We start from the raw sequence: 18,460 nt of genomic DNA on the forward strand, positions 1-18,460 counted from the left end.
CATCAGACATATGCTGGGCACTTGGTCAAAGCTCAACAATGCAATAGGCTTACTAGGCTACTCTCCCAAAACAGAGCTGTCAACAATGTTGAAAATAGCTAAAGAAGAAAAGAAAAGTGCAGCTCCCTCCTTTGAACTGTCGTTTTGCCAGAAATTGCCAGATATGCATGAGTGGCAGAATACTTGGACATTTCACCGCGGAGTACGGACACTCGTCGATATCAGAATCAGAAAAAAAGGAATAGGCCTATATAACGGTTTTCTCTATTTATATATTTTTACACGATAGGATAAAAAGTTATAATTTCTCACAAAACGAGCTGTGTAGCCTACCACTTCTCAATGCATGAGCCAGAAGCAGATCTATCCATAACAATTTTAGATGAGCTCTTTATTTATATACACTGACTGCAACACGTGCGCACACAGACTTGCTGTTGCTATAGTAATACGCTACTGAACTGTAACTTCACTCTATCGGTCTAACATATTGTTTGACACAAAACAGTCTATTGTAGTAGGCTATGTGTTCCACCCCTCAGAGCAAATAGTAAGTATAGCTTGCATCATGTAGCGAAGCCTACTATAAATATACATGAGCGCTCACCTTCAATCGTTCGCAACTCCCTCACTGGGAGACATGTGAGTGGGACTCACCAGTCACCACACCGCCCACCAGCTCCGCTTGTGGAGGCACACAATTTCTGCCTTTAGAACGCTTTATTGGGGGCGTTTTAATTTATTATCACATGAATAACCCATTACTCATCTTTTTATTCTGAAGGGAATTAGATTTGTTTTTTGCAGAACAACTTCTTTGGGTTCACCACATTGCGCGCTCAAGGTCAGTAAGTAGGCTATCACAAACAGGTGTTGCTGAGGACAACTTGAAATGAAATGCATGACTATGGTATTTCAACAGCTTGTGTCTCAGTTGGACATTGTGCAGGAAAGAAACGACTATAGGCTACTATAATGTTTAATTATTTTTACTTTTCTAATTCATCATAACCACCATCAATAGACCTACTTTAAATTTCGAATTAATCATAACCATCAATATACCTAGCATCTAGGCTAATTGTCAGTTTATATCCAGATAGCTAATTGATGATGCATATAATATTGTCTTGTAGCCTATATGGTAAATGTGACAACATTTTGTTTATCGAGATGGTTTCTTTCTCATCCATAAGGCATGGAACAGGAATAATAAATGCATTTATTCAATTGTGATAAGTAGTTAAAAATAGCAGACAGCTGCACTTTAAATGCCTCAATGCCCCAGAATACCAATCAGTGGAAAGTTGCACATTTGCCCTACACTGCTTTGCTAAACACTTGAGAGCTCAGGATCACAAAGCTAGATAAACCATGATAATGGCTTTACCGTTTTATACATTTGATACACTCTAAACTTCAACTTTGAAAGCTTAATGTAATGTGAAATAAATACTGATCCAAAAGAGAACATGACTACCATACCTTTATTGCAGATTTGACTTCATATTCAAATCATGCAACAGGGTTTCTTTGATATATATTGGGTAATTTGGGTAAACACTAGTTGATAAGTTTATCTGGAGACAATGTTTATGGCCTGTGAATTCATACAGTAGCCTAGTTGACATATGACACTGCCCTCAATGATTTGAAGCTTAAATGATGCACATACATAGATAAGTCTATATTTGGATACATTGACATGTCTTATGACATTTTACTAGGCCATTGGATTGGGACGAATTATCTGACCTGCAGTATGCAGATAGTTAGAATCCTTTATTTTCTTTTAGTAAGTGTGACCCACAGGGGTTTTATAGTGATCATGCGCAGATACAAAGATAAGATGCGATAAAATAAGTCTCCCATCTCAGCTCACCATCACTGTCTAGACATGTATGTAGTGCAGTATATAGTAGTCCTAAATGCAGTGGTTCTCAACCTTTTCAGGCCGTGACCCTCCCAAATAACCATATTTGAAGTAGAGAACCACGTGTTCTAATGGACTATAAATGACTACTTTTTGGCTACAGATGCTAAATGCACAAACACACAGACCTTCCAGGCTGGTTTGTGATTATTTTGCTGTCTGTGTAGTCGGGAGTCTAGGGACTCCTGAGCTGTCAGTTTCTGTGTCACCACATGGGGATCAAAGGATCAAGTTGAGAACCACTGTCCTAATGGAATACAAAATCCTACATTTTGTCGAAATGCACAGACCTTCTTCCAGAATGGTTTGTGATTATTTTGCTGTCTGTGTAGTAGGGGCTCCTGAGCCGTCAGTGTCACCACCATGGGGATCAAAGCTGCACTTCCCAAGTATGAGCTCTATTTCTACAACACTGTGCTGTGCTTGGCCATGTTCTGGGCCACGAGCTGGATCGTTGAGGTGTCAGGCTGTGAGTATGGAGACGACTGGGGAAACAACTGTACCATATTGACAATAGTTATTTTATATTCTGTTGAATATAGTAGATTAACCTCAGCACACACACACACACACACACACACACACACACACACACACACACACACACACACACACACACACACACACACACACACACACACACACACACACACACACACACACACACACACACACACACACACACACACACACACACACCTCCGATAAAAGTATAGGTTTTAATCAGGTCCAAGTTAGACTGCATATAAACACTGTCAAGCATTTATATTGCAGGAGCCTGATGCATCAATCCATTGTTTTACTCTTAACAGTAACGGTTAAATGTTATTCTGATGTAGTTGCCTAAAGCAGCAGTAGTAGTAGGTAGACATACACATACAGTAATACACATACAGTATAATATATACAGTATGTACCCAGTACCACCATAGACGTGTAAGGTACCCACAGGGACAGATGGTGTTGCCTTAAGAGTGCGTTACAACAGACCGCTGCAGTGTATTGTGTCAGGAAAATAACAGGGGTGTGTGTGTGTGGGGGGGGGGCATTTCAGTGGCGAGGGCCAAAAGTAGTAGCTATGCAGGCCATGCAGAAGTCAAGAGATCAGGTGTCTGCAATAAGAGGAAAATAGCATTGTATGGCCCTGCAGTTATTGCAGTGATTATGTCACCAGTGAACTGAAGCATCCATGTCCGTTTCCAAGGACATCAAAAGGGAAACTAGATAAAGTGCCAATCGGCACAGGTCTCCACCAGGATTCTTCCTCAGCCTAGTGGGAATATGCGTGCACAGTTTCATCGCAATCGGACGCTGCGTTGAGGAGTTGTGGCCATTTGCTACTCCTGAAAACTGTAGGAGCCAATCGTGGCCAATCAGGATGGAATATGAGAAATCAAACAAACCTTTCTTGATCACATGACTATGGAGATCATGTGTACCGATTTGCGTGAAATTTGGATAAAATCTGAAGGAGTAATAATAGAAAATGTGTTTTACATATGTCGGCCTCCTGGTGGCGCTATAAAGAGCAGATGTGAAAAATTCCAGGCAAAGGTTTTTCCTTGGCCTCTAGGGAGTTGGCATACAAAGTTATCCACAGATCTGTGCAGTTAGAGGTAAAAACACTTTTGGGCCAGTTATAGCACCACCTTGAGGCTGAGTTGAAATTGTTCATGTGGCATTTCGTCCTCGGCCTAGTGGGAATGTGGGTGCACAATTTCACGGAAATCACGCGATGTGTTCATGATTTGCAGCATTTTGTTTGAAACTGAGCACTCCTGTGAATTTTGGAAGCCAATCTTAACCAATCAGGATGGAGTCTGAGAAATCTGAAAGACCGGTTTGGTTGAATGGCTCTAGAGAGACTGTGTACCAATTTGCGTGATGTTTGGACAAAATCTGTAGGTGTACTGTGCAAAAACTTGTACAAAGCGGCCTCCTGGTGGCGCTATAACAGGCCGTTCTGGAAAGTTTGGGGCAGAGGTTCATGGTTGGCATCCAGGGAGTGTGTGTGCAAAATTTGGCATCGACCGGGTTAACGGTGGCCGAGATTAGCTGCTCACGGACGGACGGACGGACGGACACACGGACGGACGGACACACGGACGGACGGAGTGCAAAACATACTCTCCCCCATGCCTTCGGCTGGTGGAGACAATAAAGACGTGGTGTGATAAAAAACATGTTATTTATTTTGTGGTTCACGGTGGTTGTAATGGAACTGTAGTATCGTACTGTGTGTCAAAAGGTGCTGCTTGTTTGACAATATAGCCACATGGCATCTCTTTGGATCTTGATTTCACAGTTTTCTGTGACTTTTGTCCTTTTTGATCTTCTTCCAGCCAATGTAAACAGAAAGACTTTCAAATCCAGCGTGAAGCCAGGATGGTACTACTTTGGGAGGAAAATGGTAAGGTGTCTACAGCTTAAATAAACGCACAGTCGCACAGCACACCCATCAAAATTACAAGGTGCTGGACCAAAACACCTGAGCTGACACTCAAATGTCAGGTGGTGAAAATAATTAGCTTTCCTTTTTTTCCTCCCCCTCTCTCTCAAAGTGTTTATTCAGTAGCTATCATTTGGGTCAATTAAGACTACTATTGCAAGACCCTGTCAGAAACAAACTGGTCAGGTTACTATATTTGGCCTACACCTAGAACTCATGTACAGTACCTCACCCCTGCTCATTGTGCTAAGAAGGGATGGCACAGGGAGGGTAGCTCTGGTTCAGCTTCATGGACCAGAGCTAGGCAGAGCTAGGCACAGCTATAGTTGAGTCACAGACTAAGGTTTTGTGACCATCCTCTGGCAAGGATGGTTTGATGATTGATTTGACCTCTATGGACCCTTTATAAAATATTTAGCCCCCAGGTCCCTCGCAAAAATCCCGGCATTTTTTGCTAGAGGGCCAAATTCAAAATGGCGTCCGGCGCCTTAGCCAAGAATGAACTTTTGATCTAGATGACCTAGAATCATGTATGAAGACACTTTTCCATACAAGTCAAGCATGAGGATTCCAAATCTGACACAATTTTAATCATAAGACCTCTTTTTGGCCCCGGAATTCAAGATGGCCGCCATCCAGTACAGTGAAAACATTACTTTTGAATAGGAAAGCAATCTAGGCTGTAATTCTTACAGACACAAAACACATGTGTCAGAGCATTCTGTGTCACTGGTTTCTGAATCATCAGATTCAGATGACTCCACCCTCCTCTGTGCATCATCCTCCTCCTCCACCTCCTCATCCTCCTCCTCACTCTCAACTTCCTCGTCCTCTTCAACTGGCCCTGTTGCAGGTATCACAAAACGCATGCTCTTTGCGTTTTTACGGGGAGATCATTCTGTGTCCTCATCACTCTGATCAAGGCAGAGAACCCAGACAAGTACCATGACATCTTGTCCTTTCTTGGTCCTTACCATACACAGTGTGTGTGATGAGTGCCATCAACAAGCGCTACAAGGGGGAGAGAGCGAGTGCATTTTCTGGCAGCGGCATTAGCGGTGGAACACCCGCGGCAGGAGGTACAGTAGTGTTTCTTGGCGGCATCAGTCCGACACTCTACCCCAAACCCTAAATCTAACCCTAACCACAAGCATGACGCAACGCATGGCATCAGCCGCGGAACACCCACGGCAGGCGACAGTGTTTCTCTGCGGCATCAGTCCGACAATCCCAGTTTCCCCGGCAGATGCCACGGCTGTTACCAGCAGTTTACCGGCAGTTGCGGCGTCTGGAGCACGGCTGCCGAATGTACCGACAGTGCAGCAGAACGGAGCTGTCATAATCCATCCACCTACCCCCGGCAGCTGTCAGCCCTCCCCCCGGCAGCGCCGCGTCTCATTGCCGTAGAATGCACTCACTGCTTCTGACAAGGGGAGTGAGCTAGGAGATATCCTTGTCGCGGGAGGAGTCATTGCTGAGGGATCTGTTGATTGTGTGCTGAAAGGCAAGAATTATAAGAGGGGCTGCGTTGCTTGAGGCTGATGTACTGTATGAGGCACTTATGAGTCAGCTGGCCAAGGAGAGGCTGATATCCAACCTAACAGAGGAGATGAGAGAATCTTGATATTCTGAGGAATACAAGTCTTCCAGGAAGCCCTTGCTGCTGCTCATGCAGCACTGGTGGATGATGCAGATCTCAAGAATCTCATCAGAAACCTTTTCTCCCAATTAGATAATTAGGTCAGTGAGATGGCAGACTACTGGAGGCACTTCCTGTTCATGACAGCTAATGCAGAATGTGCATGCAGTCCAAATCTGCAACTGGGAAGAGTATGTCAGCTCTCTGCGTGCTATGCAGCCATGGATGGTAACATACAACAACAATAAGTATGGGAGGTGTCTGCCTGACTTCTGATGATGTTGACAGCTCTTCCTGCTGAACAGGTTGCCTTCCTTCATACTAATTTCACTCAGTCCATCACAGGTAACCATTATTCAAATATGGCCTAGGACATGTAGATTGAATGTACAATGAACAAGGCAGCAAAATTAAGTCAGGCTGGCTCTCCATCCTCTAAAATGAAAAGCAGCTGCTGGTGCACTCCAGAAATGTTAACAATTTGGCCCGCATAAGAGCGGAACACAACACTCTTGCCACCCGAAAAGAAGCCAAGAGGAAGCACACGGAAAGTGCCCAGGATGGGCATGATCTGGAGGATGGCAACTCCATCAGCGGAAGATCGAGATCAAGAAGGCAACCCATTCAAGTGGTTGGACTATGTCCACAAGGTGTAATCCATCATCCTTGTGATGCTCACCGTATCATGTTTGAATGACCCATACAATGCAGCATACTCAACTAAAGATGATGAGCGAGACCTGTGTGTAAGTGTAAGGCACATGTTAACAACACGTACATGAAATTGAATGACACCTTCCCCTCTGCCAAAGCATTCAAAACACTACTGTGTAGTGTCAGTAACAATGAGTGGTTGCAAAAATGAATGTGAATGAGCATGTGAGCGGAGCGGAGCGGCCGATAATTCCGCTCTCGACGGCTTTTGTTACGCTCGCTCCGCGCTCACGTTCATCTCCCCCCACGCCGCTCTACGCTCGCTCCGCGCTCACTTCAAAATCCACCCGCTCCGCTCCTCGCTCTGCTCGCGCTCACATGCTCTGTTGTAGCCCATCGTCATGTGTCCAAATCCAAAAGAACAGATATGTAAACTGTCGACACGCCATGAGCGGTGCATTGGTGATTTGTATGTCTATTCTCATGGACAGTCCGTGAAGCAGATTACACGTATGGGGCTGGGCTTGAGTCTGAGAGCAGGCCCGGCGCCAGGATGAAATGACTGAGGGCAATTGAGATTTTTGAGGGGGCACAAAGGCAAAGAGGTTGATTTAAGGGTGCAAACATCCCCTTTACCCCCCCGTGGTGCCGGGCCTGCTTGAGAGACAATGATTGATGTAAACTGCTAGCCAAGCTTGCACAGTGCCGTGCCGTGTGCACTGAGCGGCTCGGAGCGGAGGACAGTTCTCGCTCCGGAAGTCAATCTGACCCATTTAAAAACCCACTCCACGCTCACGTCAAAATCCCCTCGCTCCGCTCACATGCTCTGATGTGAATGCAGCGATTGTCAACTCTATGCTGTTGGCCCACATTGCATCAACTTGTCAACACAACAACCGATGGAAGACTACAGCATTGAGCAGTCTGACGCTGACACCATCCTCTTCACTGTTTATGCAGGCTGTGATGCCAACTCAGGCTTCTATGGCAAAGGAAAATCATGACAAGGTGGTAAAAATCTCTGTGGCACAGCAGCAGCTCTCACGGTGTGGAGATAGCCTTGACCTTGAGAAGGAGGTAGAACAATAGTTATTTGCATATAAGGGACAGGTAATCTATGGAGACAAGAAGCCTGTGCTGCCAATTAGTAGAGAATGAAGAAAAAAATAATGAATCTGTCTCACTCCAGATGGAGATAGCCTACACCAACACTGCCTCCACACCAACTACTTGGTGTATCTAGTGCTCCACCCCACACTGAAGCACCACTCAGACAGATTGAGAGTTGGTGGGTGGTCGCCGTCGTCCTGTCTGCCACCTGCGGCCTGCTCTCCCAACACACCTACCAGTTGAAGATGACGAGGGAGTGAGGAGGTGGAGGATGAGGATGAGGAGGATGCACAGAGGAGGAGGGTGGAGTCACCTGAATCTGATGATTCAGAAACCAGTGACAGAATGCTATCTGACACATGTATTATGTGTCTGTAAAAATTACAACCCCCAAATAGATTGCTTTCCTATTCAAAAGTAATGTTTTCACTCCACTGGATGGCAGCCATCTTGAATTCCGGGGCCAAAACGAGGTCTTATGATTAAAATTGTGTCAAATTTGGAATCCTCATGCTTGACTTGTATGGAAAGTGTCTTCATACATGATTCTAGGTCATCTAGATCAAAAGTTCATTTTTGGCTATGGCGCCGGACGCCATTTTGAATTTGGCCCTCTAGCAAAAAATGCCGGGATTTTTGCGAGGGACCTGGGAGCTAAATCTTTTATAAAGGGTCCATAGAGGTCAAATCAATCATCAAACCATCCTTGCCAGAGGATGGTCACAGAACCTTAGTCTGTGACTCAACTACTAGGTACACTCTCCCCCGAGTACAGCAACTTGCAATTTTGGAATCAGAACAGCTAGACTCATAATGCAATGGGCCTGGTCTTCAAGATCTCAAGACACGGACACCCATGTACCTGTCAAACTACTTCAAAGTAAAATAAAAGACACACACGCACAACACTACAGAAAGCTCCACTTATCTCGTTCAACCAAACATGGGGTTAAATTCCTTCCATTGCTATGGTTTGTACCAAAATGTGGAATGCCCTACAAACAGTCAAAGTGTGACTTTGTAACTGGTCCTAGACTCCTAGTAAATTCCTAGTAACCCCCCTCCTCCCCACTGTAGGCCTATATACAGTACATGTTATTGTTACTAGTGCTGATGATGTCTTGTATATTATTGTATGTCTTCAAAGATCTCAATTAATTGAATACACAGGATCACAATTTATACAAACCCTTAGGCCTTTTTGTTTTATCTTTTAGCTCCATTTTAAAATTGTACCACTGTACTATGTGCAAACCGTTAGTAAAGTATTCAATCAATGAATGCATGTTAGTCAACATAAATGTCATATTTTCAACTGAAAGAAAGTGTTGTAACCATAAAGTTAATTGATAAACAAATCTGTCTACTTACTGTGACTGTGTGCACTTTGTTCTGCAGGATACAGCTGATTTTGAGTGGGTGATGTGGTTCTCCACGTTCCGTGACCACATCCTGTTTGCTCTCTCAGGACATGTGCTGTTTGGCAAGATCTGCTCTATGCTAGCTCCACAGGTGCGTGCACAGCTGATTGATTGATTAAATCATTGATTGGCTCATTGGATGATTGATTTTGATGGTTAAAATGTCTAAGGTTGCATTTATTTATATGCTAGTATAATGGCAATTGGAACTTTGGTCTATTCATATTAAAGGACCACTTCAACACTTTTCAACCTATCTTCATATAATTGGTCCTCACTAATGTTCATGATAAAATGCCAAAAGAAAATCTACGCAGTCGGTGTCAAACAAGTTAACGTTTGCTTACTTTTGTATTATTAATACAGTGTCACGTTTAAATCACCATTAAATCAAAACCATTGATGAAAAGTTGCCATGCAACTGGATGACTTGCCTCTTGTGGAAAGATACTACAGGGTGTTACTGTATTTATACTGTATGACAATTGAAGCCATATGCCACTAATGTATTGTTGCCCCGACCACAGTAGCTTTTTATATCATTAGTTAAAGTAAATCATGAAAGGGACCAGGTTTTGCAGTATCATGGTACCATTTGGCATGTCAGCATGGGCTCTGAAAACTTCAGATCTACAAGCTCATAGTGCTTCGTGTGAGATCTTGTAGATTGGCTATTTTCAGTACTTAACACCCATGTGCAACTAAGTATATCTCATGCTTAATGCTTATGTTAGAATAGCGGCTATAGGTTGTGAAACTTGTGAACTGTGTGCAGTATACTGATACAATCCTTAGTGCCAGAGTGTATGAGCATTAGTATATCTCAGGCTGCCATTAATCTCCACATAGTGGAAGCTAATAATGACTGATTATGACGTTTATTGTCACATACAGTAAAAGAGTGGGCCAACTGTTCTGCTCCAACAATTTGCAGTTACAAAATGTAATCATAGGAATATGAGGCGACTGCGTTTTGGGTGACTGTTTGGTATTCTATTTATAGTTATATCCCTTAAGTGATGATAATGCCTGTGTGCTGAGCTGTGTCATCAAGACCGACATGGTGACAGGGCTCAGCACTTGTTTAACAGTCTGATGGCTGACAGGTGGAAACCAGTCCATAGTCCGATTGTGGCTTTTTTAATACTTACAGTAGGTATCACTTTCCTTTAGGCTGCATGCAGCGAGCCAGCGACCATGTTGCCAGTCCAAAATCTGTTATGGCAGCTGACATAGTTTTTTAGTTTTCATTTTGTATCCCACGGTTTTCACCCAATTTCAATTATCTAATGTAATCCTGGGCGCTACACTTCCTCTGCCAACCTGGGGGGACAGCGGACTGACCTCATGCTTCCTTCTATGCATGAGGAGTCCAAGCTGCTTCTTTTCACCTGACGGGGGAGTTTCCCCAGCCGGACATAGCTCGTGGAAGGAACACGTTATTCCGACCAGTTCCTTTCCCCTCCATCAGGCACCCCGACTGGCCAGGGGGAGGTAGTTTAGAGACCAGGATTACTGCATGTTTTTTGTGAGGGTACCTACCGTAGGGGACATGGGGAGAACATGCAAACTCCACACAGAAAGGCCCTTTCACCAACCCCGCCTCGGGTATGGGCACCGATGACGTGGAGGAGGGAACACACCCCCAGTGCCCACAGCGTCACCAGCGGGAATCGAACCCAGGACCTTCTAGCTGTGAGGCGACACCATTACCGACTGTGCAACCACCGTGCCCCCCAGCAGCTGACATTGTTGTATAGTACATCTAAGTATAAAGTAGATAAGCAAAGGCTTTGTTAATCCTTCTGGATGTTGTCTGTACCACAGCACAGGTCCCTCGTGTACATGACGTATGGGCTGCTGGCCGTGTGGACCAGCATGGGCTGGACCTACGTGTCACTGCTCCTGTCTCACTGCATCCTGCTCTACAGCATCTCTCTGGTCAAGCTCCGCTGGCTGTGCTTCGTCACCGGCCTCGTCACCCTCGCTACCTTCAGGTGTGAGCCCTTTGTGTCCTGGCAGGTAAGCTATGAGCCACGTATGGAAAAAGGCCTGACCTCGAAATTTAAAAAAGTTCTTCTAAATCCTCCAGTTTTCTGAAATAAATATTTTCACGATTTTTCAAAAATAGCAGACCTACAAGCTCGTAGAGTGCCACTCGGTGGCGCGCTATGAGCTTGTAGATCTGCTATTTTTCAATAGCTAAATTATAACAATGTTTAAAACACCAAAAGGAGTTCCTGCCCAAAATGGGTTAAGAATCATTGCTTTTACTGCGGTGCTACCATTGGAGAATGTTAAGTGAAATGTAGTGCAAAAGTAGCAAATGTAGCCGAGTTGTGCCCTGTATGTTCTTTGTAAAGTTACAATATTATGTGGTGCTTGTGCCTTGTGTTCAAAGTTTCCTTTGATAATGTTTTCACAAAAGTAGTAGGCTAGATAAAGGTGCTGTAAATGATATTTCTTTGGTTAAAAACTTAAAGCTCTATGTTCTGATAGTATAGAAGAATGTTTCTTCAGTAATGAGTATCTCTGTCTCTCCAGCTCTTTAATAAACAGACACATTTTCATGTATTACATCAAATGTTTTGATTTATAGATTGATTGAATAGGGTTATGCTAAAAGGAGAACACAAAAAGCCCCAAGGGGCTTGTTTCTATTGTGGTCCATTGTACTCAATTCATCAGTAATACATATTGATACTAAGATACAATACAATACAATGCAATTGTATTGTATTGTATCAGGAGAATCAAGAGAGTACCCATTTATCAACTTCTATTTTATAGTGTTCCAGTTCCGATGTTGTCTGCTCGCTTTGTTGTCGTTTTGAGATATATATATACATATACACATTCACTTGTTTTATCCTGTAGGAGTCATCACTGATTGGGAGACAGAGATACCCATTAGGGAACAAACACTAGCACTATGGGAATAGAGCTTTATTTTAAAGATCTAGCTTACACTCTTTTCCACTCTTTGTGTATGTTGCCGCCCCCATGTGGCCACAAGACGTAATTGTTTTGATACTCTGACTTAAATAGATCATTATTTAAAATTCCTTAAGCAGATTTAATCCTAATGATGTTTCACAAAACAAAACAGTGCACGCCGTTAACGTTCCTCTCTGCCACATGTGCTTCCTTCTCTGCGACATTTAGAGTGGATTTGTGGAAGGGGACTTTGATCTTCGTCATGTTCTGTTCTATGGAGGTTGTGGGTTCACCATCATGCGCTGTATGAGCTTTGCTCTGGAGAACTGTGAGAGGACAGATGGAAACTACAGCTTCCTGGAGTTGCTGAAGTACAACTTCTACCTGCCCTTCTTCTACTTTGGCCCCATCATGACCTTTGATAAATTCTATGTGCAGGTACAGTACAGCACAGTTACATACTATGTATTAAGCAGGGATCTTTGACTGTGTTGACTGACCAGTACTGTATGTATGTATGTATGTATGCCGAGTCCCAAATCAAACACTTTCAGACAGTATCAAATATCTCAAAATCTACAGTAAGGTGAACTAGCTTTGAAAGCCTATGATCAAGATACATGGAAGGCTTTCTCAAAAAGAATAGGAATAATCATAATTTAAATATGCAACACAATTCTATATGTATGGGGTTCCCTAATCCCTACGTCCTTGGTCTGAAAAACAGAAGACCCCTGGCCTATAGACCGATTCACAGAGGGGTGCCCTGGGCGCGGCCATTACTGAGGTGTAATCCATGGAGCAGGTGCTCCGTAGGCCAGGTGTAGCTAATCAGTGCTGCTGTGCTTAATTTTACACCTCAGTAATGGCCGCACCCAGCCCCAGGAAACCCTCTGTGAATCGGTCTATACACTACAACAGTACAAACATGGACAGTTCTACTCACAGCTGGCGATGAACAGAGGTAACCAATTCACCATGTGTCTGCTGCTGCCCCTTGCAGGTCAACCAGTCCAACTTGACGAGGAAGGAGGGTGAGATGTGGAACATCAGTCTCCAGGGCCTGGTCCACCTGGGCGCCATCCTTGTGGTGGACACCCTCTTCCACTTCATGTACATTCTGACCATCCCCAGCGACATGAAGCTCCTCAAGCACCTCTCGGACTGGGCTCTAGGTCTGTGTGAGCCGGTTCCTGCTATTCCTGCTCTCCATTCCGATGCTGTGGCATGTAGATGGTGTGTTTGCCAGCTGGCCATCATGATTGTTAATTGGAATCATGATTAGTGGTAATATACATAAGTAGCAATATAAAACGTTCATGTAGATCTGGATTCACTTCAAATCAGTTAGTGGATTTCCTGACTTTATTTTGGCATAGGAAAGCGGTTATATCCAGGCATTTGAATAGAGGGTATGCGTGTGACATCATCATCATACCCGGAAGTTAATGCGGGAACACCTACTGAGTGTCAAAAAACGACTTTCTGGCCTTAACAGCCCATAAAAGTCCTACCTGATTGTATTAAACAACGATAAACTACGTTAAATTCGCTTTGCAACTCACTTTGCCACTCACTTCATTCATGCGTATACCTCTTAGCTATCATTATGGATTCAATTAAGAGTCAATTAATGCTGGTCCGTCAGTGGGACTTTATACTCTAACCTGGTGTGGTTGTGTTTCAGTGGGACTTGCGTACTGTAACCTGGTGTGGTTGTGTTTCATTGGGACTTGCGTACTGTAACCTGCGGTGTGGTTCTGTTTCATTGGGACTTGCGTACTGTAACCTGCGGTGTGGTTCTGTTTCATTGGGACTTACGTATTCTAACCTGCGGTGTGGTTCTGTTTCATTGGGACTTGCGTACTGTAACCTGCGTTGTGGTTCTGTTTCATTGGGACTTGCGTATTCTAACCTGCGGTGTGGTTCTGTTTCATTGGGACTTGCGTACTGTAACCTGTGTTGTGGTTCTGTTTCATTGGGACTCTTGCGTATTCTAACCTGTGTTGTGGTTCTGTTTCAGTGGGACTTGCGCATTCTAACCTGCGGTGTGGTTGTGTTTCAGTGGGACTTGTCACTTGCGTATTCTAACCTGCGGTGTGGTTCTGTTTCAGTGGGACTTGCGTATTCTAACCTGCGGTGTGGTTCTGTTTCAGTGGGACTTGCGTATTCTAACCTGCGGTGTGGTTCTGTTTCAGTGGGACTTGCGTATTCTAACCTGCGGTGTGGTTCTGTTTCAGTGGGACTTGCGTATTCTAACCTGCGTGCGGTGTGGTTCTGTTTCAGTGGGACTTGCGTATTCTAACCTGCGTGCGGTGTGGTTCTGTTTCAGTGGGACTTGCGTATTCTAACCTGCGTGCGGTGTGGTTCTGTTTCAGTGGGACTTGCGTATTCTAACCTGCGGTGTGGTTCTGTTTCAGTGGGACTTGCGTACTCTAACCTGGTGTACGACTGGGTGAAGGCAGCCGTCATGTTTGGAGTCATCAACACAATATCCAGACTGGATCATTTGGACCCACCGAAGCCCCCAAAATGTATCACCATGCTCTATGTGTTTTCTGAAACGTGAGTAATGTTTACACATCAGGATCTGACTAGTTTATTTCAGAACCGTCTAATGTATGGGCCTCTATAATAGTCTTATAGTCTGAAATGCTAAAGCTGTTCTTTACTTCATCTCCCTTGTAGTCATTTTGACAGAGGAATTAATGAGTGGCTGTGCAAGTGAGTATCCTAACAACCGCTAAACTGCGATACATTCAGATCTATTTAATTGTATTGTACTAAAGCGAAATCGGAGGGAGCAGAGACTCATTCTGGTTTATATGCACAGGTATGTGTATGATCACCTGGGAGGAAAGCATCAGAATGTGCTGGATGAGCTGGTGGCTACACTGTGCACCTATGGCATCACCATCCTATGGCTGGGACCCTGCCAGGTGGTGCTGATCTGGGCCTTCTTTAATTGCTTAGGCCTCAACTTTGAGCTGTGGACTGCCACGCTGTTCTCCATGGAGCCCTTTGCTTCATGCGAGGTAGGTTGAGTCAGCTAGGGGTTCCTGGCACGGCCCCCACTTCGAAAACTGTGGGTAATAATAATAATAATAATCGTTATATTTTTATTTAAAACACTAAAAGCTTCTTAAATGTCTTTGCAGGTGGCGATGTCAGAGGGAATGTCTCGCAGAATCAGAGCTGTCTTCAACACCTTCAACTTCTGGACAATTGTTTTGTACAACGTTCTGGCTTTGAACAGTTTGGACTTTGCGTGGTTGGTAACCAAGAGACTGTTTATTAAAGGTAAATGTAATTTTTTATTTGAGTCAATTATTTGAAATTTCCTGGGAATTGTGGCAAGCTAATACTGAAAATGTGAATGTTCAGGATGGTATTGGCAACTGACACTGATAAGTGTAGGGCAGGCCTATACTTGTATTCCTTGTACGGCCTACGCACCGTAAAGTCTACATATATCCTCTGGGATTGAATGCACCTAATCAGTCTTTCCCCCCACTTTCCCCCCGCCTACTTTGTAAAGTAGAGCTTAAGTAGTGACTACTGACTTGTTTGTGATTCTCATTTTGATTTGTTTCTTTTACAGGCTTCCCCATAACCACCATCGTGGTCATGTTTGTGACCTACTGCTTGATCCAAGTGATAAAGGAGATGGAGAGGAGCCAGGCCCTGATTGACGACCCTGATCCCATCCCTCCACCCGCCCCAGTAGTCCCACCCCCTGCCACTGCTCCTGCCACCGTCACCACTGCCACCGTCACCACTACCACCACCACCGCACCACCTACAGCCGCTGCTGTTCAGCCCGTCGTAGACCCCAGCAAGGAGAAGGCCGAGTAGAGAATGGATGAACAGCGTAGTCTACACCTCCTGCTCAACACAACAAAACCCCAAAATGCCCCGTTCAGCAGTGGTGGATAAAGTGCTTAGCTCAACTCCGGTACTTGAGTCAAATACTCCTGGTCAAATATTACTACAAGTGAAAGTTGCTCAGTCAAATTTGAACGTTTTTACTTGAGTTAAAGTACTGAGGTACATGCTTTTAAAAATATGCCAAAGGATTTTCCAGAACTTAAAAAAACAAATGTGAGCTTGTGGATCGTCTATTTTTTACAAATATGTACTTTTTTCCTAGCTCAAAGGAAGGAACCAACTTTAACTAAAGTTAAACGAAAACAAAAAGTACTACATTTAAAACGATAAAAAGTTGAACAAGGGTTGGGGAGACAGCCTGACTAGACCTCAACTGAGAAAGGCTATGCTGAAGAGATGTGTTTTGAGTGTGGTTTTGAAGGAAGTGAGGGAGTTCATGTACAGTTAAAGTAGTGGGGTCAAACGTAATTGTACTACATTTACATTACTAGTGGAGTGTAAGTTAAGTATCCAAAAATACAAATACTCAAGTACAGATAGTCCTACTCTAAAAATGCACTTTGTCACCATCCACCACTGGTCTTCTTGGTTATATCACACAGATAACAAAGCAGCAACAGCCAAGATTTGAATGTGTGGAATGTATAATCGGAGAGATCTGTTTACATTAAGGTGCTAGAATGAAGGATAATGCATTCATACTGTACTGCATAGTGCCAAGCACGGTCTGCAGATATGTATTATTATTGCCAATTTAAATTTTAATGTTTTAAATGGAGACTGATTCTGCTGTTAAGTGCCTTAACGTCCTACAAACAAGCCAAACAACTGTAAAGACACAAATATAAAAAATGGTTTATGAAGAAAATACAGTCCTATTTGTTGTAACATACCATAGGCACTAAAGTGAACTGGACTGTTGATGTGCCTTCAACTGCCTTGACATTTTTCTTCCTGGTTTTATATTATGTAAACATTATTCTTAAACTGTCAGCTATACAAAATTACAGACATATGCAAACTTCTGTTATCACGTTCTCAGCCATTACAAATAATGAAAATAAATGTGGCTATGGCTCTATGTTTATTTATTCATTTACATCTCATTTGGTATTGGATTTGGCTCCAATACAAGAATAGTATATAGAGTAAAAGTTAGTGTATGTACATTTATGTGTGCATATGTTTGTGTGCAATCATAATGTATAAAAGCATAGTTGAGACAGTGTTTTTTTTCTTCTTTTTCCCCCTCCCTATTAATACAACAGTCAGTGAGTGTTGTCATTAAAGTCTGTTTGACATGGGTATTTCTGCTCATTGCATGCTCACTGGAAACACTTCCAACACTGTCCTCTGAGATATGTCAAGGCATGCCAGTTGGAATAGTGTTTGTGTTTAAATAAAGGTGTTTAGTAGGGTCTGGAAAGTAATCTAAGTTTATTATAGTCTATATATCCTTTTTAACTACTAAAAACCTTTTATTTTTCCACCCCAATTTAGTCATTATATCACCCCAGTCCCCATGTGTATTAGTCCTTGTCTCTGCCAAACCTACCGTTGGTCTAGGACGGGTAAAGGGTGAATATTTGAACTGGGGACCCCCCCACCCTGACCAGCACTACAGTAATTGTAGGCATTACATTTAGTTTCACAGATAAATATTATGAAAATAGCCAAACTACAAGCTTGTAGATTGGCTATTTTCACAATGTTTGCCTATTTCTTATGTAATATTTGACAATTTGGCATTAAAAAGGTCTTAAAAGTAATTAAACTAACTTTACAAAGGTGTAGATACCCTGTATAGTATACAGGGTATCTACACATTTGTATGGACTTTACAGTGTATACTATGTGTATACTATAATTGTATACTATAGTATACACTTATAGGCCTAGTGTATGTTGGTTTGTTTACTGTTGAGTGAGAAAACAATGTTGCATAATTAAGCTAATCATCTGGGGACCCCCAACTGCCAGTTTGGGAAACACTGGTCTAGGGAGAGAGTAGACAACCACATGTCTCCTCCAATACACAAGGTGTCGCCAGCTGCTTCTCTTCACCCGACAGTGAGGAATTGACCAGGAGGGCATGACACGTGCAGAAGAACATGCTATCCCTCCCAGTTCCACTCCCTGCTGAACAGTAGTTGCAGCGACAGAGGATGCCCTCTACACCACAGTCGGCCTAAAACCACACGTTACACGGTCAATTTGGTCCATGGAGGAATCGAATGCAGTCCTTTTAGTAAGGCTTAGAAAAAGGATATGTGACGGTGTTACCCGTAATATATATGTTGTGCTTACAGGTTGGTATGATGACTCAGTTGAAGAAAAAGCCACAAGGGGGCAAGCTCATGTCTGAGCTGTCTAGTAAAGAAGTTAACATGACTCAGGAAGGACGTATTTCCCATGAAGCAATGTGTCAG

General features: G+C 43.4%; 1 protein-coding gene across 3 annotated transcripts; it reads left to right on the forward strand.

Moving 5' to 3' along the window:
- The first annotated feature begins 626 nt into the window (after nt 1–626).
- Nucleotides 627–17,259, forward strand: hhatlb (hedgehog acyltransferase like, b). 3 transcript variants are annotated; one of them, XM_083777870.1, is made up of 12 exons: nt 627–848; nt 2,266–2,402; nt 4,276–4,343; nt 9,184–9,297; nt 11,034–11,228; nt 12,372–12,581; nt 13,147–13,318; nt 14,564–14,708; nt 14,832–14,867; nt 14,977–15,178; nt 15,302–15,443; nt 15,745–17,259. In XM_083777870.1, the coding sequence occupies exons 2-12, from the start codon at nt 2,297–2,299 to the stop codon at nt 15,996–15,998; spliced, it is 1,644 nt and encodes a 547-aa protein (XP_083633996.1). In that variant the 5' UTR covers nt 627–848; nt 2,266–2,296; the 3' UTR covers nt 15,999–17,259. The 3 variants fall into 3 exon arrangements, with proteins under 3 accessions (XP_083633996.1, XP_083633995.1, XP_083633997.1); XM_083777869.1 differs by having other exon boundaries at nt 627–844; XM_083777871.1 differs by having other exon boundaries at nt 627–844; nt 2,269–2,402.
- Nucleotides 17,260–18,460: the final 1,201 nt, after the last annotated feature.

Source organism: Protomyctophum parallelum (assembly GCF_964188405.1).
Source record: "Protomyctophum parallelum genome assembly, chromosome: 12".
In the NCBI taxonomy this organism is placed as follows: domain Eukaryota; kingdom Metazoa; phylum Chordata; class Actinopteri; order Myctophiformes; family Myctophidae; genus Protomyctophum; species Protomyctophum parallelum.

Coding starts and splice junctions, on each gene's coding strand:
- hhatlb (XM_083777870.1), top strand. CDS start 2,297: ATGGGGATCAAAGCTGCACTTCCCAAGTATGAGCTCTATTTCTACAAC. Junction 11,229..12,371: donor AGCCCTTTGTGTCCTGGCAG/GTAAGCTATGAG, acceptor TGCGACATTTAG/AGTGGATTTGTGGAAGGGGA. Junction 15,444..15,744: donor CAAGAGACTGTTTATTAAAG/GTAAATGTAATT, acceptor TTTCTTTTACAG/GCTTCCCCATAACCACCATC.